At 37.8% G+C, this 26119-nt stretch overlaps 1 protein-coding gene across 1 annotated transcript in view; it reads right to left on the bottom strand.

Moving 5' to 3' along the window:
* Positions 1-26119, bottom strand: part of Ireb2 (iron responsive element binding protein 2) — a 49112-nt gene that overhangs the window by 12706 nt on the left and 10287 nt on the right. The window contains exons 3-15 of the mRNA XM_021205941.2: positions 18674-18839; positions 17564-17701; positions 16104-16322; positions 14191-14260; positions 13459-13642; positions 12728-12867; positions 8933-9104; positions 7554-7651; positions 4508-4624; positions 3425-3584; positions 2452-2587; positions 603-687; positions 1-135 (exon numbers count right to left, since the gene is read on the bottom strand). The exon at positions 1-135 is cut by the window's left edge and continues 22 nt beyond it. Coding sequence (XP_021061600.1) covers positions 1-135; positions 603-687; positions 2452-2587; positions 3425-3584; positions 4508-4624; positions 7554-7651; positions 8933-9104; positions 12728-12867; positions 13459-13642; positions 14191-14260; positions 16104-16322; positions 17564-17701; positions 18674-18839 — 1820 coding nt within the window. The remainder of the gene's footprint in view (positions 136-602; positions 688-2451; positions 2588-3424; positions 3585-4507; positions 4625-7553; positions 7652-8932; positions 9105-12727; positions 12868-13458; positions 13643-14190; positions 14261-16103; positions 16323-17563; positions 17702-18673; positions 18840-26119) is intronic.

Below are 26119 nucleotides of genomic sequence, written 5' to 3'. Positions count from 1 at the left end.
TATATTCACTGTGCCTGCTATGGCATAAGCCACCACTAAGGGCGGAGAGGCGAGATAATTGGCACGAACACAATCACAAAGACGGCCTTCGAAATGTTTGTTTCCAGATAAAACTCCACAGGTAACCAAATCACCCTGAGGGGAGGAAAACAAATATACTTGATTCAAGAGCTTACATATACTCACACAATTATAAAATTTGTCTCAACTAATATAGTTGAGATCCAGACAAACAAACAAACAAAATTTTACTAAGTTTTAATTTTAAGGACAGAACTACAATCCTTATACTTTAATAGTTCCTTATATTGCTAAGGAATTAGTTTTAAAATATACAAGTAATTCTTTGCATTAAGATCCACAAGTTACTTTTCCCAAGAGTTTCAAGTATAATACACACTGTTTATAATTTACTAATATGATATAGCTGAAATAAGTTGGGGCAACTCTCAAAGCAGCTCACAATCCCACTCATAAGTGTGTCTGATTTTTTAAACTAGCATCTATTAATCAACTCTGATGCTTAAGTTGATATTGAAGTATCCATATTAAAAATAAACAATGAAAATGCACTTAGATGTGCTAATTAATCTAAATTTTACCTGTTTTACTGCATTCAAAACTGCTTCTGATAAAGGTGCTGTATTTCCTACACACGTTGAACATCCATAGCCAACTATGTCAAACCTGCATTTAAAAAGTGAAACATGACTGGGCAGTATGTAAAGAAAGGACCCGTCTTCTCTTTATTTCCCTTATCACACTAAGATTACTGTTTGCTTCATAAGAATTAATCATCAACACATGAATTTCACACTTTTAAACATTAAAGTTTCACTGGTATCATGTTCTTTGTACTGATTATAAATCTTAGAAGAGCCCACACAGCCACAATATCTGTACTAGATCAAAAGTACTTAACAAACAGTATCAGAAAGCGCCTCTGCTATAACTAGAACAAATAAAACCCCTTTTAAAAAAATCATGTGGCCAGGTGGATTTCTGAGTTCAAGGCCAGCATGGTCTACAGAGTGAGTTCCAGCACAGCCAGGACTACACAGAGAAACCCTGTCTCAAAAAACCAAAAAAACCAACAACAAACAAAAATCATGTGTTTCCACTCAAAAGGCGTATTTTAAACTATAAAACATAAGGATGACCTCACTATAACAGTTCATCAAAGGTCCCAAAAGGATAAGGAGGTACTCTAGTGGGAGTAAGTTATTCAACTCTGAATAAACTACACCTAACAAGAATCCCTGACAGTAATTCCAAAGTAAGATTACAAACATAAGCCTCTAAATTACTTTAGCTGCTGCTCTAAAAGCAAAATTAAAAAAAAAAAAAAAAATCTAAAATTTATGAGGCTTTTAAAAAGGATTGATAATTTATGTAAAAATATTATTTTCTAAAATTACACTGTCATCACTTAAATATGAAAGAAATGTAGAAGTTGTTTCTCTTAAGCTTCATAGATAAATTAACCTCACATTGCAGACCCAGTAATTTTGCAAAACCTGAATCAAGACAATCTGTTTCCCCCCACTGCTCCCCAATACATGGTTTCGCCGTAGCCCTGTCTGTCCTTGAACTACCTCTGTAGACTAGGCTGGTCACATACTCAGAGATCCCCCTGCCTCTGTCTCCCAAGTGCTGGGATTAAAGATGTGTTCAATCAAATTAATCCAACTTGTATTATTCCTTTACTCTTTTCTGAACTGAACACGACCCATGAGAATTAGATTTTCCCTCACCCCACTCTAACAGGACCCTGACTGTGACTTGGTTCCCCCTGTCCTGAGGGCTACAGACCATGTGCTTGACCTCCAAGTGCCTCTGTTATCAACCATTCCCAACCTCCACCTGCTTCTTAGGCACCAGACTATGTGCTAATGGCAAGGGAACAAGTGAAGGGCTCTGGAACATCCGAGCATGGCAAGCATGGCGCTGACAGGTTTTGTCTTTCATCTTTCCTTCTCCCCTTGCTAAAATAAACACCATTAAACTGTATTGCTAAAGCTCGATGCCAAGGTCAATTCCCTTATTTGTCACTGACTCATTCCTGAGATTTAAACACCAAGGTCCAACAATCAAAATTCATTATCTGGCTATCAAGATTTACCAATTCATCTGAGCACAGATTTCCCCCTTTTCTCCTTAAAAATCCACTCCTGCAAAAAAAAAACCAAAACAAACAAAAAAACCCAAACCACCTGCTTGCTTCTTGCTGCTGTGCTGTCTGCCTCTGTAGCCACCATCTGCTAGCCCCCCGGGTATAACATCTCCTTTGTGCTGAGAACTCGGTGTCTCGGTGAGTCATGTACCAACTCTGAGGGGGCCATTCACCCTTTTAAGTGGTATTTTTCCTTTTTTAACTTCTCTTTGATTCCTAATATATTTATCACCTGCTGAATACCAGTCTAGATGTAAATAACAGTAAATGTCACTTACCCTAGCTTGCTAAGATAGGGTAACACTCCACTTGAACTGAGGTAATGTGTAACCATCCCACTGCCTGGAGACAAACTTGTTCTTATATAAGGTTTAACTCGTAGACCAGTTTCAACAGCCTTTTTAGCCAAAAGACCTGTAAAATCAACAAACAATGACTATGACAACGTACCCTTACCTCCTTTACATTAGAATAAAAGCCAAGAAAAGGGTGTGTTTACTATCATCAATTACAATTTATAGTAAAAAGCTCAAAAGAACTTTAAGATTTATGTTTTAATGTCTATGAGTGCTATATCTGTATATACACCTGCATGCCAGATCAGATCCCAGTGTAGATGGTTGTGAGCAGCAGATGTGGTTGCTGGGAGTTGAACTCAGGACCTCTGGAAGAGTAACCAGTGCCCTTAACTTCTGAGCCATCTCTCCAGCCCATAAAACCTTAATATCATTACTGTGTGTATTTTACTCTACCTATTCAGTTCACTGAAGACAAATTGAAATTTTTAGTAAAGTAGCATCATGCTGCAAATTATTAGGGGGGGTAAGGCTAACACCATAACATCACACACAGGAAAAAAAGAACACTCGTCTATAACTGCCACTGACGGAATCAATGCCATAACCCTAGTAAACAAAGAGCATTAACACTGGCACACAGACTGACGCTACATGTCGGCAATTCCCCCCTTGCACAGTATGCTGTGATTGTAAGATGGTGGGGGAAATCCCAAGCAATACCTGCTGAGCAGCGTTACTTTTAAATTTACTGAAGAGACAGAAACAATTTAAAATTAATAGGTATATAAATTATAGGTGTTTTTTCAAAAGCTACCTTCTATGTAAAAAAATACTACAAATTAAAAACTCCTAACAACTTAATTAAAAATTGCAGTGACTTGATAAAACACAAACACAGGAAAGCAAACAGTAACTTACATAAGAGAATACGTAGTTATAAATACCAACCTACCTGCAGCAAGCATCACAGATGGATTGCAATTATTAGTACAACTGATAACTGCAGCAATGACCACAGATCCATGAGACAGCTTATACTCACTTCCATCATAACGAACAGAGACGGTATCACTTTGTTTTTCAGCTGCAACTTGGAAGCCTTTAAATCCAACCTATAAATTTGTATTCAAATATTACAGACTTGGTAGGAATAATAGGAAACACAACTTGGACAACAAAGTTCTACTGTGACACATAAGGTCTACACCATTCAGAAGGCCCAATTCATCTTAAACAAGATTTGAATATTTACACAAGGAGTCTAGTGGTGTTCATAAACAATACTTTTTTTATATATTAAGTGATTACAACCAACCACCCAGAATCCAGTCCCAACTCAGACATTTCCCAGTTATTCCCGCTCACAAGAATTTTCAAAAACACGGTAGGAACTCTTCCTATTCTAAAGATTTGCCCCAATGATCCAAGTGTGTGAGTGCAGAAGAGGTGAGTAAGCTTTATACTGAGTTCATTAGTGCTAAAGTTGCCTGGCAAGTGTACAGCAATTTATCAGAGACCACCTTACTTCTGAACATGTTTAGTATTTTCCAAATAAAAAGTAAGGAAACTGTAAAAGTAAGGATTGGGAAGCAAAGCCAATTCTACTGTTTCCTAACAGACCAAAGTGACAAAACTACGGCCATGACTTTAAAGACAAAATCAGAAACCCCAGAGCCAAAGTTATTTTGTGTTTTTTTTTTTTTTTTCAAATTTAATGAGAATAATTACACAGTGCAATGGTTTCTTCCTAGTAGGAAGTCTATAATAATGATGCCCAGTAAAACAGTCTTCAGTGATATAAATGATGTCTGTACTATCACACAGCTGATTAGCACTTGAAAGGAAACCACTGTGACTGAGAAACCTAACTTTATTAACTTTTGATTACTTTAAATAGATATAATCCAACTCTGACCCTCTTGAGGCTGCTAGCATACACCATAGCATATGGAAAAAAAAAAAAAAAGAGCAGTAGATTGAATTTAGAAATTAGTCCCAAACCCTGTTGGCTAAAAGTAACAAGAAAATAACTTACCTTTTCACTTAAACAAGCCTGAAAATCACTTTTCATATCTGTTACAGCAACCCTATCCTGAGGCCTTTTTGGACCACTGACAGATGCAACTATTGAATTCAGATTAATCTGTATCACCTAAGAAAACAGAGTGGAGGACAAAAGGATATCAGAATTTCCAAGAATAAATACAAAAGCAAACATTGCTTTATAAGCAGAATGAGTACATCTATTTTAACACAACTTACAAAAACTATGGTTTTTCCTATGTTTTTTCTTTACAAATATAAATACTATCAAAAGTGCTGAGGACACAGCTTAGTTGCTAGAGGACTTGCCTAGCATGCAAGAGGCCCTGGGTTCTACCCTGAGCATCACACAAAATCAGAATTGATAGTATATTGCTTGTAATCCAAGTATTTCAAAAGCAGAGACAGGATGATTATTAGTTCAAAGGCATCTTCAACTATATAGTGAGCCAGCCTGGGCTATATTAAGGCTGCCCTAAAATAACAACAAACCAAAACCACTGTCACAACAGAAGCCTGTACAAGAACCTCTGCTCGTCATCAGCTCACTGCCTCTGAGGTCTAATCCCAGCCACGCCTCACTCTCAGATCACGAAGTGAATGGTTAGTAAACATTCTCCCCTGTCACCTCGCATGTGATGCCTGGTCAACAGCACATGCTAAGGGAATGTAACAAAGAAAGGTTTTCATTCTCTGGGTGGCTTCAGAGGATCTTACTGGTTAGTTTCCTATGAGATGGCTTTTATTTCTTGGTTAAAAAGTCATTAATTTTTGTTAAAATCTCAGTTTCCAATTAGTTATTTATTTCTCCAAATACTAATATTTCCTTTGTGCATTTTATGTGGTTAGGTACAGCAAATTTTTAAAAAAATAATTTATTTATTATTATACATAAGTATACTGTAGCTGACTTAGACACACCAGAAGAGGGCGTCAGATCTTATTACAGGTGGTCGTGAGCCACCATGTGGTTGCTGGAATTTGAACTCAGGACCTTCGGAAGAGCAGTCAGTGCTCTTACCTGCTGAGTCATCTTACCAGCCCAGGTACAGCAAATTTAATAATAATTCTTCATTATAGTCTCATCACAGCCAGGATAATTCTGAAGGATCCTACTATATTTAATAGATTCAGTTGATCCTAGTCTTTGTCCTAAATAAACACTGAAGGAATTTATTTATTTTTTTAGAGATTTAGTTTTGTTTTATATGTATGACTATTTGCCAGCACTGTATATATGTGAACCACGTGTCTGGTACCTGTGGAGGCCAGTAGAGGGTTGTTGGATCTCCTGGAGCTGGAGTTACAGATGATTATGAGACATATGGTTGCTGGAAACCCACCCAGGTCCTCATCTCTCTACCCTCAATTAGTTTCTTCTGAAATCAATGTCTTGATGGATTTTAGCTTTATTTCCAACTATTGTCAGTTAACAAGGTGAAAGAGGGTTTTAAAAACAAAAAACTATGGGTACCCTAGGCAGCCCAGGTTGGCCTTGAACTATGTAGCCCAAACTGGCTTTGATTTACAACCCTGCTATAGCTTCCAGAGTCCTGGGATTCCAAGTATGAACGACTATCCTGGGCACAGAGAGGACTTATTTGTGTGAGGTACGGTCTTCCATTGTGTTGCTGACCTTAAACTTATTATGTAAAGCTGAGGATGGAGCTGCACTTGAGATTCTCCTGTCTCCACCTCAGTGCAGGTGTGGGTGACCGAGTACTGACACTGAACCCAGGGCTTCCTGCATGGTAAGTACTCTACCAACTGAGACATAACCCCAGCCTCTGGCTAGGGTTTTCTAGCAAGTAATCAATTCAATTTTACTCTACCAGTCTTTCCCCCCACCCCAAAATCGTGGACAATAGAAGTCAAAGAGAAAAGAAAATGGAAAGAGTTAAAAGATTTTTTCCAGAATCTTTAAAATTTGGTTTGTCTTTAATCTGGCTTTCAAGACTTCTAAAAACGCCAGCTATGGTGGCTTATATCTGTAATCCCAACATTCAAGAGACTGAGGAAGCAGGACAGCTTCAAATTTGAGACCCTACTACGAATAACCTTTTGAATGCACACTCTCATATTCTGTTCCTTCCCTCCTTATCTGTCATATATCACAGTTCTACAAACTAGAAACATAACATCAAAACAAAGTTTCCTACATGAAAATCATTGTGTTCTAGTTTAGGGAAAACACAAACATGTAAATATTCAAATTAGATTATGTGAGATAGAAACAAGCTAAGAAAAACAAAACTGGATGGAAAAAAAAAAAATCCCTGCCCCCCCGGGGGGGGGGGAAAGCACAGCAAAACCATAATACTACCAAATTGATATCAACTTTCCTGAATGTGAATTCTATCTATGGCACCAAAAATATCCAACAGATAAGAGTTGTAAAGTACTTTGACCATTTAAGACCATATAACAATACAATGATGCAAAATAATCACAAACCAGAAGCAGAAATCATAAAAATTGCAATTTGTGGAGCAGTGGGAACACTACAGTGCTCATCCTAAATCAGAAAAAATTAGAACTTAGAGTTGATATTTTAAATACTTAAAAAGCTAAACCAGGAGTTGGAGAGATGGCTTGGGTGGATAAGAGGCTATACTGCTCTTTTATAGGATTCAAACTCTGTTCCCAACACCCATGTTAACTCTAACTCCAGGGGACCTGATGTTCTCTCCTGGCCCCTGTGGGCACCTGTACACATGTATATATACCTGCTCTCATAATTAAATATAATTAAAAATGGTAGATTTTTATAAAATGCTGCAAATTTTACTACAACCAGAATCTATCTAAATGTCATTGTAAAATCAAAATAATGAGTCAGAAATGGACCTTCTGATTAACAGCTATCACTCATTAAGCACTTACTACATTGCTGGAACTGTTCTACAAATTTGCATTTAATCTAAGAAGTCTGTGGGGGCACAGTGCCCAAAGCTACCTAGCTAGTAAACACTTATAAATAGGACTATGCACAAGCACTTATACTTCTACTCACTCCTAGGTGAGTTACTTGCAAATACCTGAGAATATTCAGGTTCTGAAGAATTCTCATCATTTCGAAACAATTTCACAGCTTTAAGGTATTTTTCCATTGACTCAAGTTTGGTTTTGTCAAAACCTAAAACAAAGGAACAAAATGAAATGTAGTAAAGAATTCTGAGATTTTGATGACAGGGATGTAAAACTGCAGTGTTGAGCTAAGTCCACTCACTAACACACCCTTGACTTACACTTGTCTCTTGCTCTGCTTAACCTGGACAGTCTCCACTTAGCAGTCCAGCCTGCACGTGGAAACCACATGGACACACCACACTGGCATATATGAATGGATGTGTTGACAGCCCTGTGTCCACAGCAGATATTCATGTGAGTGCAGTCTTTAGAACTCCAGACCCTAGTTTGTGAACTGTGCAGCTGAGGCCCTAGACACAAAGTAGCAACAAGCTCTTCCTGTTGTGACCTGTCTGAAATCACTGACTCACTGAAACCATGAGGCAATAAATGATTATTGCTGGGTTTGTTCTTGATTGGTCAGGACTTTGTGGCATATAGCACTTGCTCTACCAGAGCTAAGCAGCCCTATTACTGTTTTGTAAACCACTACATTTTAGGCTAGTTTGCTATAGAGTTAAAAAGATCACCACCTCTCTTAACTCAGGTTAGTGTGTAAGTAATGAGGTGAAACAGACCTAGGGTTCAATAAAGACAGTTTAACCCAGACAAGGGTTAGGAGAGAAATGCTCATAAAGAAAGACACACCCAAGAGCACGAGGGCTGGCTTCTCAAAAAAGTATTGTTTTTGTGCATTTTACGGAAAACACATCAGTCTATTATTGGCTGTCCTATTTATTTACTTATAATACTATGCCCACAAACTGAAGAACAAAGATTCTCTCTCTCAAAAATGTATCTTTCATTTATTTCTAAAGTGGCTCAACAGTGGCTTCTTCATAATGGAAAGGAGACTTACTATTCAGACAATAGTGGTTTTATGAAATACCAAGTATCATTTTGAAGGTGGCTTCTATAGTGATCAGGGTGATCAAAGATCCTAGCCAATCAAGCTACACAAAGATCTTGAACCTGCAACCCAAACTGCTTCTCACTCAAAAATCTCTTGTCTGCTTGCACCTCTACTAAGGATAGGTGAGAGGATTGGTCTGTGTAAGGAAAGGGTAACATGAATATCAGTAGTTTGAATAATTTATTTAACATGTTGTCAGTGGATCACAAGGGACTATGTTTCAAGTTTTTTTTTAGGGACATAAAGTAAGATTAGAGTTACTGTTTCAAAATTAACAGTTTGATAAATATCCAATAGCATATATGACATAGTCATTTATTATAAAAGACTATTAAACAGCTACAGTAGAAATACAATCATTTTATATTCTCTTACCTGTATGTTCTAAATGTTGTAGTGTCACATTGTCAACAGGGAAAAAGCTGAGGATAGCACCATATTCTGGACACATGTTTGCTATGGTAGTTCTATCAACAATAGATAATTGTGAAACTCCACTTCCAAAGAACTCAACAAACTTTCCAGCCACGCCTACTTGCCTGAGGTGCTTTTAGATATGCAAAAACACAGCAGAAGCAATGGTAAAATTAGCATGGAATTCTAGAAAAGCAAGTCAGATTTTTTTCTATAAAGTTAAATCTTTAACCAATACTAATGTTAAGGCCTTTAATTATATGAAACAAATTCATTCTAGTTTCACTGGTATTTTAAGAAGAGGAAGAAGAGGAGGAGGAAGAAAAGGAGGAGGAGGGAATGATGGCTCTAACCATTAATCCCAGCATCTGAGAGGCAGACAGGCAGATCTTTACAACAGCCAGAGCTGTTGTAAAAATGAGACGCTGTGATAACAAAATAAACACCTGAATGCTCAAAAAAAAAAAAAAAACCCAAACCCCATATTAATGTCTCTGAAACCAGAGAATGTATCTTCAATTCCTCAGAATGCCCACATAGCTGGGAGCCCTTTTCCTTCCTAACAGTACATAAAACAACTGTGTTCTAACTACTGTTGGCACCCCATAGTTTAAGAAATAATATGCTTATGAGAAAAACTATATAGTGAACTTAAAAGTATATGCTGCTGTACAAAACTCTTCTAATTATTAGTATTAGCTTAAATATTTATAGCAATATTATTCTAGGTAAATTCATTTTGGTCAGATTTAACACATGGTTTAAAGTGAATTCCTCCAAAATCATTCATTCCTACCAAGTAACTGAAACAACTTCTCATCTTTGGGTTTTTTTATTACTTATTTTTACTTTACATGTACTGATGTTTTGTTTGCATGTATATTTATGTACCACCTTCGTGCTCGTTGACTGTAGAAGCCAGACAAGGGTGTTAAATCTCCTGGAACAGGACTCCAGGCCCCTGATCTTAGTTTTTAAGGATAAAAAGAAAAATAGGGGGGTCTGGAGAGAGGGAGGGCTCAGTGGTTAAGAGTATATACTCCTCTTCCAGAGAACCTGAGTTTGGCTCTAGCATCCATGTTAGGTGGTTCACATTGGCCTTTTAACTCCAACTCCAAAGGGGCCTGAGTCCCTTTCCTGGCCAGTATGGGCACCTTTTTCATGACCACAAAGGCACACATAGATACAGACATAAACATAATTAAAATAATAATGTTAAAAAAAAAACTTGAAAAAGAAAAAAATAGATTAGGTCAAATGTTGTCTTCATCAAATTAATGAAGTGTCACAATATATATTTGGGAAAATAGCATGGTTAATCCTATAAAGATCATAAAAAGAACAGGCCCTCAACAGAGAAAAATATATCCAATAAATATACATAATGGATAAAAATTGTCTCACGATAAGCTGCTAACCACACAAATAATACTGTTAAACAAAAACAGGCAGAAAAATCTGAAAGTAGTGTGTTTTTAGGATGTCGAAAGAACTAATTTCTTTAAAAATCAAAATAGCACATATTTCTTCCTCTAGGAGTAAATTGTGCATTTCTCAATTTAATGTTGTGACCTTTGTTACCAAGCACTGAATTAATCATCTAAGATGTCAAGTTTATTCCAGTTAGTGAAAATAATCATTACGACTACTTAGGAACTGGCACTACTGTTTTACCTTGTGCAGTAGCTTCAGTCATCACATCAATAATTTAATCAAAACTTCTGAGAAGCAACCCACATTGGAATTGTGTGTGAAACACGTTTCAAGTGCAAATATTTTTTTAAAAACGGCACTTAAAGTTTGTGAAAAATAAAAAAATTAGGACTACAATGTTACAATTTATTATTCACTATATTGAACACATGAAGCCAGTGTTTTTTTTCCAAGTTCCAAGAAAGCTCAAAATAATGTTAAAGCTAACAATGGAAAAGTCTGACACTATCAAATTTCTACTATTCATATATAACATATATATTATATATCATATATAATATGATATATAATATATAATATGTATTATGTATATATAATATATACTATATAAAAATATATTATATACTATATAATATATACTATATATATTTTTTGGTTTTTCGAGACAGGGTTTTTCTGTATAGCCTTGGCTGTCCTGGAACTCACTCTACAGACCAGGCTGGCCTCAGAAATCCACCTGCCTCTGCCTCCCAAGTGCTGGGATTAAAGGCGTGTGCCATCACGCCCAGCTATTCATATATTTTAAAGCATTATCTAGTAATGGTTTTGAAAGAGACTTTCTTTAAAGAAAAAATTGGGGAGGAGGGTCAGATGGTCCAGGGTGTCCAAATATAAGTCATGGCATATGTGTACACGTACAAAAAAATTAAATATATAAATATACTAAAAAGCCCTTTTTAAACTGGAGGGCGGACTGGACTGGAGAGAAGGTTCAAGAGTTAAGAGCACTGACTGCTCTTCCAGAGGTCCTGAGTTCAAATCCCAGCAACCACATGGTGGCTCATAACCACCTGTAATAGGATCTAATGCCCTCTTTTGGTGTCTGACAATAGCTACAGTGTAATCATATATGTAAAATAAATAAACCAACCAACCTTAAAAAAAGAAAAGAAAAACCTGGGGGTAGGGACTAAAGAAAAAGCAGTTGGTAAAATAGTACAAGTTCTTAAGCACAGGACTTCAGCTTGATGTCCAGAACCCTAGTTCAAAAAGTCAAGCACGGCAGCAAATCCAGGGCTGGAAAGCCAGACAGGCAGACCCCTAGCTAGCACAGTCTCCTTGAAGAGGTTCAGACCCAGGCTCGGGGCCAGTGAAGAACAGGCCTCTACCAGCACTTGCACAGGCATGAACATGGGTACACACATACAAATGCACATAACAAAATTATTTTCTGGAGGATGGCCTCTTATCACATCATCTTCCTGTCTCAGCCTCCTGAGTGCTACGATTATAGACATGTGGCACCACACCTGGCTTCTTAATACAATAAATGTAACATTTTGTTGTTGTTGTTTTGCAAGACAGGATCTCTCTATGTAGTCCTAACTGTCCTGGAACTTGTTATATAGTACAGGTCAGTCAGCCTCCAATTCGCAAAGATCTGCCTCCTGTGTGCTGAGATTAAAGGAATATGCCACGATCCCCAGTGTAAATATAACATGCTTTTATTTTTCAAGACAGGGTTTCTCTGTGTAGCCTTGTTGCCCTAGAATTCGCTCTGTAGACCAAGCAGGTATCAAACTCACAAGGATCTACCTGCCTCTGTGTCCAGAGTGCTGATGGTAAAGGTGCACACCACCATACTCCTACTCCCCACTCCAGCTTAAGTGTAACATTTTAAAAATCCACGTGGTCAAGTTATTTATTGAGGCAATAATACCTGTTAAGGGCATGGACTCCTGGGTCAGAAGCCTGAGTCTATTACTTAGTATTTAGCTCTGTGCTCCTCCTCTGATAAACAATTAGGCTATCTTATTTTCGATTAAAATAATTACAATAGTAACTACTCCATAAGCTTGTAATGAGGTCTTCTAATAAATGTGTTGGCAGGCTGCAAGTACACAAGGAATTTTTTTTTGTTCTTCCAAGTATATATTATATGCTACATTTGTTATATTTACTATGATAACTTTATGATACAGGTAATATGAGAACTAAGGATGGAGGCATAAATCCCAATCCCAAAAATCTCTTGTGGGACTGTTCCACTTACATAAAGATGTTCACTAAGTAAGTCATGGAACGACTATAATTTGAGCTTACCTTTGTAATGCCAAGGACAATATCTATGGATGTAACAAAAGCATTGGATGACCCAGTTAGCTCACATCCAACCACCTCTGGTAAAGTAAGAGTAACTGGCAGGCCAAGCATAACTGCCTCTGTCTCAATGCCTCCAACTCCTGTTGAGAAGGACAAGTGTATCAGCACAATTTAAATTAGCCATGTACCTTCAAACATCTCCCATGCTTCATGAGTGTGACATACATAGCATCTTACAAGGAACATACTTTCACTGTGGATCTTGAACCTAAACCTTTTTAAAAGAATGACTCCACTTACATAATTAAGAAAACTAGTACTTTAACCTTAAATTAAATGCAATCAGCATTTTCTGAGTATGCTATGCACTATTCAATAAGTAACAAACACCAAGATGTGAATACAATCCAGTTTATATCTACCTTAGCCTCATAAATGGAATCCAAGAAAGAAGAGGAAAAAATCCAATAGTTATAATACTCTATAAAAAAATTAATAAGAGTGGGGTACACCAGTCATCATCAACATTCCTCGGACCTCACCATCATCACTGCGGTAACTGCCTGGAGTGGTGCTGTCAGGACACTGGGCACATTTTTTGTTATAAATCACCTTTACTATATAATTACAAACTATTAAATCTGTGCCTTTGTTGCTTCAAAAAGGCTCTCTGTCCCCTGATAATGTTTTTGGCATCTTTTCTTAAAAAGAAACAAAATATACTTACTTACCCCACCCAAGAATCCCCAATCCATTCACCATGGTTATGTGAGAATCTGTGCCAACTACGCTGTCTGGGAAGAGCAGGTCCGTTTCTTCGAACACGACTCTTGATAAGTATTCTAAGTTCACTTGATGAGCCATTCCAGTTCCAGGCGGGATGACGGCCACATTCTTAAAGGCTCCTGCGCTCCACTGTATTTTGTTTGGATTGAAGAGACACAGTGTTATTAGTGCATTGTGGAACTCTGTATTCATAATCAAGATACAAGTAAACATTGACACAAAAATGTTAGCCAACTGCTCAATTTGACCAACTCCAAGTTTATAATAAGTACTAAAAATACAGATATTAAGCCTATGCATTCTCATGAACATTAAACCCAAATTAAGCTAGGCATAACTGTATACCTATAATCCCAGCAGTTAGGAAGATGGAGGCAGAAGAAATTAGCTCAAGGCCTTTCTTAACTATTTATCAAGCTCTAGGACAGGAACTGTGCTCTAAAATTCAAGGAAAGCCAAGGAATAAGATTACCCATGGCTCACGTAAAATACAGCCATTGATTTCATTACTTTTTATTATTGTTGCTTAAATATGCCAAATACGAGGTTTCCAATAATATGGTACAAGAAAGTCCCATTGACTATAAAGCTTTTCCTAACGACAAATCTAAATCTAAAAACTTTACAGAATCAGTATTTTATAGATGTTAATTAAGAATTCCCAAAATCATTTATACCTTGAAAAACTGAAGCCTCTCTCGATTTCTGCCAAATTCTACTTCTTGATTTTTTAACACTGTCTCAGGTCTAAAAGGATGAAAAGCTGGTATTAAATACATGTATTATTAAAAAAAAATCATTTGCCTTGCATCTAAGTCTTCACTGTCAACATTAAAAAAAAAAAATCTCTGTAAAAATTTCTCAGGTTATTTTTTTTTCCAAAATTATTTTCTTTCTCATCAAGAAAGCTCTTTCTACTCCACAGCATACAAGACAGATACAGAACTATCATTTTACTGAGTCAGCACCCACATGAGTGCTCAGACTGCTGTGGGAAGCCAGTCAGACTGATGAAGGTAAGTGACTGAGCTGTGCTGGAAGGAAACGGGACAGTGAGTTTTATCAGTGAACGTGTGCACTCTCTCACCCCTTTGGTTCTTGTGCCACTTAAAATGAAGGGAATGAACATGAACATTGCCTTATAGTTTAAAGAGACCTTTTCACAAAGTCTTTTTATTCAACTCACTGAAAACAAGAAACCTCTGCTTCATGTTTAAGTGGATTATGTAGTCTTACAGAAATGTATGACTTAAAACCGCCTAAATTTACATCAACTAATAGCTTGTGACTTTTCTAGGGTTATCAATAAAAGTTAATTGTATGTGTAACCTGGGTTCTAAAAATTGTAATTGTTTGTGAACTTTTTAAAAAGCAAAGCTTATTTTAATAACTCACAGGCAAGTGAATTTTGTAGTCACAACATAGAGTAGAGGTTTTACTTCATCCTTTGGGAATAGTATTCTAAAGTCACTTCTATTAGTTCACAGCACTTGGTGCTACAAAATGTTTTTTTGTGTGTTAGATTATAACATGATTTCAAATTAGACTGCTGTCAAGGGCCAAATGGTAAACTTCCAACTATCTAACTCTTCCATTTCTTCTTCAAATTTACAATTAATACTTTACTGATGCATTTACAAACAAAAATAATCAGGAGAAATGGTTAAGAATAAGGAGTTATTTCATAAAACTGTCGGAACTGTACAGCAAAACTGTCAGGGTATATTTAATCCTTAGGCGGGGCATAGGTTATCACTATAACCTCAAGTTTTATAGAAATACTAAGCAAAGGATTTAGAAATAGAATTTCAAAGATCCAATTCAAAGACAACAAAATTACTGTATCATTTGGCATTTATCATGCCCAAGTATAAATATTTTTCTTAGCAACTTAAAACCTTAAATGTTTTAATACCTCTTAAACCAAAAGTGGATTTGTTTACATGTTTTTATTTAACTTTTATGTATATGTGCACCACATGCATGCAGGAGCTTGCAGAGGAAATTGTTGGGAGCTGCCATGTATTCTAGGAATCAAATTTCAATCCACTGCAAGAGGAAAAAGTACTCTTATCTATTAAATCGGGGGCTGGTAAGATGGCTCAGCGGATATAGCACATGACTGCTCTTCCGAAAGTCCTGAGTTCAAATCCCAGCAACCACATGGTAGCTGACAACCATCCGTAAAGAGATCTGACTCCCTCTTCTGGAGTGTCTGAAGACAGCTAGTGTACTTACATATATTAAATAAATCTTAAAAAACAAACAAACAAAAAATAAATCTTAAAAAAAAAAACCAAACAAAAAAACCATTAAACCACCTCTTCAGCTCTGTTTACTAAATTTTTTTAAAAAGCTAATAATTGAGTAAGAGAGCACAACTTTGCAACTTCATAGAATGCAAGAATGATGGCACACATTTTTTATGATAATACCTGGAAGGCTGAGGCAGGAAGACTATATCTAGTGTTACAGAAAGCATATTAGAAATGTAGTTGTGAAAGTAATACAACAGTAATCAGGAGAAATGTGATTTTCTTAACTGAAAAATAACCTGACACTAAAATTATTAACAGAAACAATGTCATACTCAGGCACTGGTTGCAAATGAAAAGGACACAAGACAGGTGTATTCTCAATCTGTGAAGAAAATGTTCCTGAGTTTCGGTTTAGTTCTCCAGAATCACACGATCCCCGGCAGGTAGTCTGGCCTCGACACGGAAGCTTCTTAGGCTGCACTTTAAGTGGAGAGAGCTTTCCTGCTTTCTGTAGGTCACCACCTCCAGGATTTGGTGCATTCTGTATTGCACTATTATTTCAAAAAGGAAACAAAGTAATAATTTACAAGTAACAAGAACTTTAACTTAAAAAAATTCACATTATCAAGACTATCTGGAAGTGAAAGATGTTCAAATCATATAAAGTGGCAGACGTCTGTAATCCCAGTGCTTGAAAGGCACGAGGACTGACAGGAACAACACTAACCTGGGCCACACAATGAGATACTGTCTCAACTCTCTCAACCATCCCAAATTAAAGTAGTTTTTACTCAGGAGGGTTAAAACATAATCCTAACACACCTCTCTGCCACTCCAGATAAGGTAAGGAGAGGAAGAATAGATATGAATTTATTTTAATTTGGCATGCAAGAGAAGGAAATGTGAGTTTGATAAGTATTTTAAGTTTTTGAGACAGAATCTCACTATGTAGGCTTGGCTGGCCTGAACTCCTCTCAGATCCACTCTGTCTCTGCCTCCTGAGTGCTGTGAATAAAGCCACACCTGGGATAACTATTTTACATGCTCTATACCAACGTGAAAAACTCTGAGAAAGTACACTATACTTTTTTTCCACATAACTTAAAGAACACAGATTTTTTTAATACATGGTATTGACTCTCTCAAAAGTTAGAATAAATTCCAGTATCATTCCACTACTCTAAGGAATGTAAAAAGAAACATGGCAGAGACCAGAAAGCTGCTCTAGTATGTCCTTTGTTAGTGGAAGGAGAGCAAAGCTTTAGCAGACTCAGCATTTCCAGTAAGTAGTTAGAGACAAAGCGTTAGATTTGCTCTAAAAGGTAAATAAATTAAAAGTCAAAATGAAGCTGGCTGTGATGGTGTGTGCCTATAATCCCAGCACCTGGGAGGAAGAGGTAGTTTATAAATAGGGTTCAAGACCAATCACAGCTAAATAGCAATATACTGACTCAAAAACAGAGAGAGAGAGAGAGAGAGAGAGAGAGAGAGAGAGAGAGAGAGAGAGAGAGACTGACTTAATTCAGATATTCATTCCAAAAGGCAAGTTATAAGCCTACTTCTATCAAACCTGGTAACAGAAATACACAAATATGAAAAGGAATTTTAAACTCAGGGAAAGTACAGAAAATTATACCAATCCATGAGTTCCTCTGGTTTTTCTTTAATGTGTTAGTTCTGAGCACAATGGGCTTTACTCTGGGCCAGAACTGCTATTCCCTACTTCCACACTACCCACTTCACTACCAGTTAACTAGTGCTACCATCTTCACACATGTCTGTATTGCAGTACCATTTACTGAAGTCAATCTGTAAAGAGTGGTCCACTGTGAGATCTGTCGGACAGGCAGGGTGGACTTTCTTAGGATCACCTCCAAGAGTTTTCACTGCCTCCCTCATAGCAGCAAAATCCACCATTGCCGGTATTCCACTGAAAGATAAACAACAGTCAAATTATGGGTCTAATCGCTTAATACTCACTTGTTATCAAAACATCTTTTTGTGGGTTTTTCTTGTCTTGTTTTGTTTTGTTTGTTTGAGACAGGGTTTCTCTGTGTAGTCCTGGCTGTTCTGGAACTTACTCTGTAGACCAGGCTGGCCTCGAATTCAGAAATCCGCCTGCCTCTGCCTCCCCAGTGCTGGGATTAAAGGCGTGCGCCACCACGCCTGGCCCTTGTGTTTATTTTTGATTATTTTGATAATGATATAAATTTACATGTATCCCCAGACTAGTAAGAATTAACACTGAATATTATCTGAGAACTTCAGTGCTCAGGAGTAGAACTGCCAAAAACAACGGAAGAGATGACTTTGGAGGTATAAATGAACACCAGAAATGGCTGTGATTCCTTCCTCTAGGTTCTTCCCCTACGGTCCTTGTTTGCAGTATCTCAAAAAGCTATTCATAATTACCTTTACCATTTTACATTCATCCATCTGAATAAGAGTGTGTGTGTGTAAAACAAACATGTACCAAATGACTTCAATATTCTTCATACCAAGGATACAAGGCAAATAGGACACATTACTGATTACAGAACAGTAATGTATGTATTAAGCAGCAACATATGGGAGCTACCACACATTAGTGATCAGTGGCACAGAAGCTAGGCTTGTATAACTCTGAGTGATGACGGGGTGCTCTCTTCCAACATTTATTGTAAGATTCACACTTCCAATAAATATCCCATAAACAGGCAGAACAAGAAGGGTCAGTCTTTCAAGATACTGTAAAGAATCTGGATTTTATTCTGTGATGTAAAGCTATATATGTGGAGGAATTAATGATAACTTTAGATTTTTAACCACGTCATTCCATACTGGGGTTTCACATGTGGAAACAAAGCTATTAGAGACTACTGCACTGTGAATACAAGCAATGTAAAACAATGCTGTCACTCACGTGAAATCTTGAAGAACAACACGGGCGGGGAAAAAGGGCACTTCAACATTGTTCTGTTTGGTTTTCCAGTCCAAAATGTTCATAACATCTTCCTTTTTCATTAAAAAGCCATCACAATTTCGTACAGCAGCTTCCAATAGGACCCGTATTGAGTAAGGCAGAATATCTGATTCAAGATAAAATAATAACCGTAAACAAGAAGTCATGTCTATACACTGTAAAAAGTACAACAGTAAAAATACATATTGAAAAGCATGGAGTAGAAATTAAATACAGTAATGAAGACAACCCTATTGTCCCAGTTAGTCTCAATTGTGAATCTGACACAGCCTGGGGTAATCAGCTGAGGTACTGCCTAGATCAGATTAGCCCATGGGGATACATTTTGGGGATTGTCTGATTACCAACTGGTATAGGAAGATCTAGCCCACTGTGGACAGTCTTGGGTTGGAGAAGAAAATGAGCCAGAGTGTAGACCAGAAAGCTGTGTTCCCCCACAGCTTTTGCTTCAAGCTCCTGCTTGAGTTCCCATCCTAAAATATGGGCTGTGACCTGGAATTTTAAGATGAAATAAACCCTTTCCTTCCCTAAGTTATTTTCAGGCATGGCAGTTGTCCAAGCAACAGAATAAGATTAGAACACCCGTTACACCTTAAAATGCAGGCACCACTCAGAGAGTGACCTGGAAAGAGGGTGAAGCCCTCTCATCCTGTCAGTTATGACTCTAGTGACACACTTCCTCCAGCAATGCTGCACCACTTCCCTAAACGGGTAAAACTGGGAACCAAGTGTTCAAGTACCTGAGCTTATGGGAGACACTACTTACTCAAATACCACCACACACAGGAAATAAATAGATACTTCTTTTTTTTTCTTTAATTGCAATGTTGGGCCAGGCATGGTGGCACAAGCTTTTAATCCCAGTACTTGGGAGGCAGAGGCTGAGCTCTAAGGCAGCCTGGGCTACAGAGAGAAACCCTGCCTTGAAAACACAAAAATAAAAAATAATAATAAAAAAGCCACAATATTTATAATCCATAAGAGCCATAAGGAAGGAGCCAAATCTACATAATTTTGAACAGTATGAAGTGAATATAGAAGTCTGGCTATGGACTAAGCAGACCAAGCACCTGGAGCTTTCTTAGTGGGTACAGTAGAAGCTGGACAACTATGTAGCATAGCTTCAAAATTCCAAGTCAAAATTATCTTCAGTCCTGAAATTTATATACATTTATATACATTCATTTTATTCTTTTGTTATCTTATTTAAGTAGCTTGTGAAAGACATGTTCTATAAAACAAATATAAACAAAAATATGAAAATTAGAAAGTAGCTTCCAACAGAGGTGGAAGGGTAAAGACACTCAGGGAGGGCACTGGCTGACAGAGACAGCGTAACCAGTTCTCAACTGGAACAAAGATGAAGTCTAGATACAATGCTGCTAAGAAAAGGGGTGTAGGGAAAACGACAGATTACTTGATTATCCAATCAGGAGCATAGACCTTCTGGAGACCAGACATACTGATTATGGGTAAGGACAAAGAAAACTTAGGAAACTGAAAAAAGAAAATCATTAATTCCAGGCAAAAAACCCCCCCAAAAACAAACAAACAAAAAAAAACCCACCTCCTTTCAGATCCCTCTGTTCTTTCATTCTATCTAAAAATACCAACTCTGATGTTAAGTTATCTCTAAGTTGAAACACTACCTCCTTGAAGGGAAATGAAGCTTGAAAGAACTAGGAAGCTTATGAGACTCTCACCAAGCTTGATCTATTGGTTGAAGAGACATGCAATGAAAGTAAAGGAGGTTGAGCCTGAGGCACACCTGGTGAAGGCTCCAAGATGGCCAGCTTTCTCTGCATGTTATGGGAAGAGTATGCCTCTTTGATAAATATGGCCTGAAAAAGTACAGGGATAACCTCAAATGGATGATCAATTACAAAATATATCGCAGTCCCTGAAAATAGCTCATATTGAGATGGGATCAAAAGCAGACTGTTGCAGGAGTTACATTATAGGGCCTTTCTGCCATGAAAGAACTTGACCATTTACTATTTTAACTAGAACTTTAACTAGAAAAAAAAACCCAAACAGACATTCTTCACATTAGCCAGACTTGACTGGAGGATAGAAAAATGGAAGAAAAAAAATAGAAGATGAGATGGATGGCATGACATTTCTTATAGCTGGCAAGAAGCATAAGAGAAATAGAATACCATTAAGATCTATGCTACAAAGAACCCTTTCTGGATCCAAAGACTTGGAACCCATGGGGAGAACCAATCTGAGAGTGGGGAGGAAGAGAATGAGACAGAAATTAATAGAAGATACCCCTTAGGTCTGACTGACTTTTACTGGAGAGGAAGGAAAAGCCATGATTCAATGTGTAGCCTTAAATGAAGAAAGACTTTTTAGGAGCTGGAGAGATGGTTCAGTGGTTAAAAAAGACTTTTTAAGCAAATGAAAGAATTGCTCACAGCTTGGCTTGTATGGCTGTGGGAAATGGATGTGGGTGGCAATGTGAATGCCACAGAGGCAAAGAAGCTGAGTAATAAAACTACTTATCTCTTCTTAAAACAAAAGCTGCACAACCTGAGGTTCTAATAGAAATGTGGTGGTTTGAATAAGTTTGGACTCCATAGACTCATGTGCATGAATGCCTGGCCCATAGCACTATTAGGAAGTGTGGCCTTGTTGGAGTAGGTGTGGCCTTGTTGAAATAAGTGTGTCACTGTAGGGGTGGGCTTTGAGGTCTCCTATGCTCAAGCTACACCCAGGGTGGCACATAAGTCAATTGCTGCCTTCAGATCAAGATATAAAACTCTCAGCTCCTTTTCCAGCACCATGTCTGCCTGGATGCTGCCCAATTTCCCATATTTAGTCTATGATAATGTACTAAACCTCTTAAACTATATAAGCCAGCCCCAATTAAATGTTTTCCTTTAAAAGAGTTGCCATGGTCATAGTGTCTCTCCACAGCAATAAAACCCAAACTAAGACAATAAGGAAAAAAAAAATCAGTCCCCAGTGGATCTAATACAAACTATGAAAAGTATTAATATACTGTGATAGGTCACTCTCATGCATAACAGTCCCTGAAAGCAATAAAGAAAGAACAGCCATTACTAAAGGAACTGGATTTCTGAGTGATGGTGTATGATGTTCAGCTCTCTGGGCCTGGTAAAATTGCGCACGGATAGTTAGGAAAATGAAGTGTCAGTGCCTTTGCTGAGCTCTATAGTAAGATGTAGTCATTAGGAAATAGAAATCTCTCTAGGGGACCTGAATGACTTAGAACAACATACAAATCAGGTTTACAAAGTGCTAAAGCAATGAAGGGGTGATAAAAGGATAAAGCAGATAAAGGGGCCTCTCTAGGCCCAGCTTTGAACAGAGCTGGTATTCCTAGGGGAAAAACTAACAAGAAGCCAAACAGTGCTTGTGAGCCCCTGGAAGACTTTAAAACCAGAGCAACAATTCATCAAGAGGTAGCGGTATACATGAAAAGACAAAAGTTCATCTTAATAATGGGTAGTTATGGGCTGGAGAGATGGCTCAGTGGTTAAAAGCACTGACTGCTCTTCCAGAGGTCCTGAGTTCAATTCCCAGCAACCACATGATGATGGCTCACAACCATCTGTAATGGGATCTGATGCCCTCTTCTGATGTGTCTGAAGAGAGCAATGGTATATTCATACATAAAATAAATAAATCTTTAAAAAGAAAAAAAAAGAGTGGGTAGTTATTCTCCCTATACCATGAGCATACTTAAATTGTATAAGTTGACTGTATATGTATAGTATATTGGGGAAGGGAGACTGCTTGAGGATTCAACTCTAGAAGAAAGACTAAGCTCCACTCTCCCTTTCTCTGGGCAGGATGAGCAGCAAAACCCATATCATCTAGTTCATGAGGTATGGGGAGATGAAGTAACCCAATGACAACATCCCAAGATGAAAAAATGCATGACAGCTAATGAAGAGCAACTGGATTACAGAAAGCCAAACAAGGTGGCTCTCATCCATGATGCAGAATCTAGAGGCAAACTGTTACTTTCTTGGAAAGATACAGGTAGGCCTTAAGAGATCCCGTCCATAGTCTGATCATACATATATGTGTGTATATGTGTATAATATATATTATATATGTATATTATAGATTACATATGTATATTATACATACACACACACACATATAAAATTACATAATGCTAAGCATCTTACAGTTTTGGAAAAGCATTGGGAAGAACAGTAAATCAGCAGCTAGAGTTTGGAAAAACCCTATGTGGATTGGGGGGAGGGGAGAGGATTGGGAGAATGTCCAGAAACCATTATTGAGCTGGGCAGTGGTGGTGCACACCTTTAATCCCAGCACTTGGGAGGCAGAGGCAGGCGGATTTCTGAGTTCGAGGCCAGCCTGGTCTATAGAGTGAGTTCCAGGACAGCCAGGGCTACACAGAGAAAGCCAGTCTCGAAAAACCAAAAAACAAACCAAATATGCCAAGGGCTGGTTACCTCCCTATAAGCTGCTGGTCAGGCAGGCCCAAGCCATAAAAGCTATTACTACAGCCATTGGTTACATGTGAGAAATGGATGAACAGTCACTGACATACCTGCTTGGGTATGGACCTGGCCACTGTACAATGAACATACCACTAGTAAACAGTGGCACTGACTGTCACTAATTTCTAATTTGATTCCATAAGCAAGGGCCTATGTTTGGTCTGTAAGCCAGGACCTGTGGCTACAGAGGCCATATGCCCTGGTGGGGAGGCTGCGGCTACTGTTTTAAAAACAGATGTTAATGTGCCTGTAAACTGCCTCCTAGACATGTGTATTTACTACTTCTGTTAGTTATAGAGAGAGTTCTTTTAAATTTTTTGCAGTGGGTGATGGTTACTGTAGAGACTCAACCAGTCAAACTGCCAAGAGTAAGTGACTATTCCTATAGCATAGTGGCCCAATGCTAAGGTATACATGGGAGAAAATGAGACATCCTCATTATACCCTTCATCTCCACCCAAGATCAGGAAATATTGCTACAAAGGGACTGGAAAGAATGTTAGGGCAGGAGGAAGAGATAAAAACATTATGTAGTTGTATCCTTCATATTGAATGAAACATTCTCTCCTGGAAAGAGGTTCAGAAGACTCAGGAAGGGAACTAAACTTACAAAAGTCACAAGACCCTTCCTATAAACAGTAAACAATTGCTAGAAGAGAGCAGCTTTTATGAGCATCCCATGTCCCTGTGAGTAACTCAAATAACTCCCTGGTTCACCAATGTGACTGGAATGGAACTGTCTCTGTTGTCTGTTGCCTGTACCCCTACCTGGAGTGAAGAGGCATCTGTTCAAGTTTCCCCAGGAAAAGTCACATAACACTTAGCTTTTCAGCATTTTCAGTTGGTCCGTATCACTTCTCTAATTCAAGAATTGCTAATTTAAACAACATAATTAAATTGAGACAGTTTCCATATCTTAAATTCTTTACCCTTTCCAAGTGAGCAATTAATATTTTTTAATAAATGTGACAGGTTTTACAATTAGCATCATAGATGAGTTTTAGAACAGTTTCATAAACTAAGTAGCTTTCCTTGTGCCCATTTAGTGTTAATCCTTATACCTTCCTCTCCAACCCCAGGACCCCTACAAGTATTTCTCTTCATCTTTTCTAGGCAGATGGAATAATACAAAAACATCTTTTGTATCTGCCTTTCCTTTCATTGAACTTGCTTTTAGAGTTCATTCCTACTATATTATGTATCTTTAACAGTTAATTTTCTTTTATTAAATTACATTACACACCAAATTGTGCTTTAGTTTACCAACTGGAGGATATTTAAGTCATACAAATTTTAGCTCTGTGAACAATACTTCCTAATATTATGCACTTTGATTTTTCTTGGGTAGATAGAGAAGAATACTATGTACAGGGCTTGGCAGTACTGAGTTCAACTCCTAGCACCCAGTCTGTAACTCATGACCATCTGTGACTCCAACTCCAGGGGATCCAACACCCTTCTCTGGCCTTCACAGGCACCATGCATAGACATACATGTAGGCAAAATACCCAAATACATAAAATAATGATTAAAAACATGAATGTTTTTTAAAAAGAATACTGTGTATATACAATAGTTAGATCATATGATAAGTTTATGCTTAACCATCTGTTCATTCATTTACTGGTGCTAAGGAGGGATGAAACCCGGCACTTATACGTGCTAAGCAAACATGCTACCACTGAGCTACATTCCCAAACTCCTAGCTTTTTAAGAAACAGCCCACTAGCTTCCAAATGGTAGTATTCTTTTATATTCCCACAAGTAATGAATGTGGTTTCTCTATCTCTATATTTTCCCTAACACTCATTTTTGTCTTTGACATCACTATACCTAGTTAAGAGTTCTAATAGCCTCTCAGCAAGTCAACAAGGTTAACAGGTTCCTCCTGGAAACAACTCTACTTCCTCAGACTCACACAACAGCTTAGCTCTCTGCGATTTTTCTCCCTACCATGTCATTTAAAGACAATTTTCTATGCCTTCTAAATGAGGCACTAGTTTTCTTTGTTTCAAGTTATGCTCCTAAAGATGGCTTAAGCGACTGGCCTTGAAAGACCCTTTATAGCAGTGTTTCTCAACCTGTAGGTCACGAGCCCTTTAGCAAACCTCTATCTCTAAAAATACTTACAATTCATAATAGTAGCAAAATTACAGTTATGAAGTAGCTAAAATATTTTTTTTTTCCTGAGACAGGGTTTCTCTGTATAGCCCTGGCTGTCCTGGAACTCACTTTGTAGACCAGGCTGGCCTCAAACTCAGAAATTCGCCTGCCTCTGCCTCCCGAGTGCTGGGATTAAAGGCGTGCGCCACCACGCCCGGCTGTGCTTACTGCCCATTTTAAAGATTCAGGTTCCAGTGCTGGATAGATGACTCAGTGGTTAAGAGCACTGACTGCTCTTCCAGAGGTCCTGAGTTCAATTCCTAGCAACGCCACATGGTGGCTCACAGCCATCTGTAATGGGATCCAATACCCTCTTCTGGTGTGTCTGAAGACAGCTAGAGTGTACTCATATACATAAAATAAATAAATAAATCTTTAAAAATATTAAAAAGAAATAGTCTGGTTCCATCAGATCTCAGTTTCTACAACCAGTCTGTATTACAGGTTTTATGCAGCTCTACTTGACATCAACATGTTAGGAAACCAATGTAGATGTAATCAACTTTTAATTTTAAAGATGTATTCATTTATTGTTGAGTACACTGTTGCTGTTTTCAGATACACCAGAAGAGGGCATCAGATCTCATTACGGGTGGTTGTGAGCCATCATCATGTGGTTGCTGGGAATTGAACTCAGGACCTCTGGAAGAGCAGTCAGTGCTCTTAAGCGCTGAGCCATCTCTTCAGCCCTGTAATCAACTTCTTAACCAATCTTTAA

This window comes from Mus pahari, chromosome 10 (assembly GCF_900095145.1).
Source record: "Mus pahari chromosome 10, PAHARI_EIJ_v1.1, whole genome shotgun sequence".
NCBI classification, from domain to species: Eukaryota; Metazoa; Chordata; class Mammalia; order Rodentia; family Muridae; genus Mus; species Mus pahari.
The sequence above is the reverse complement of the archived record's forward strand: the minus strand, read 5'-3'. Positions and strand labels throughout refer to the sequence as shown.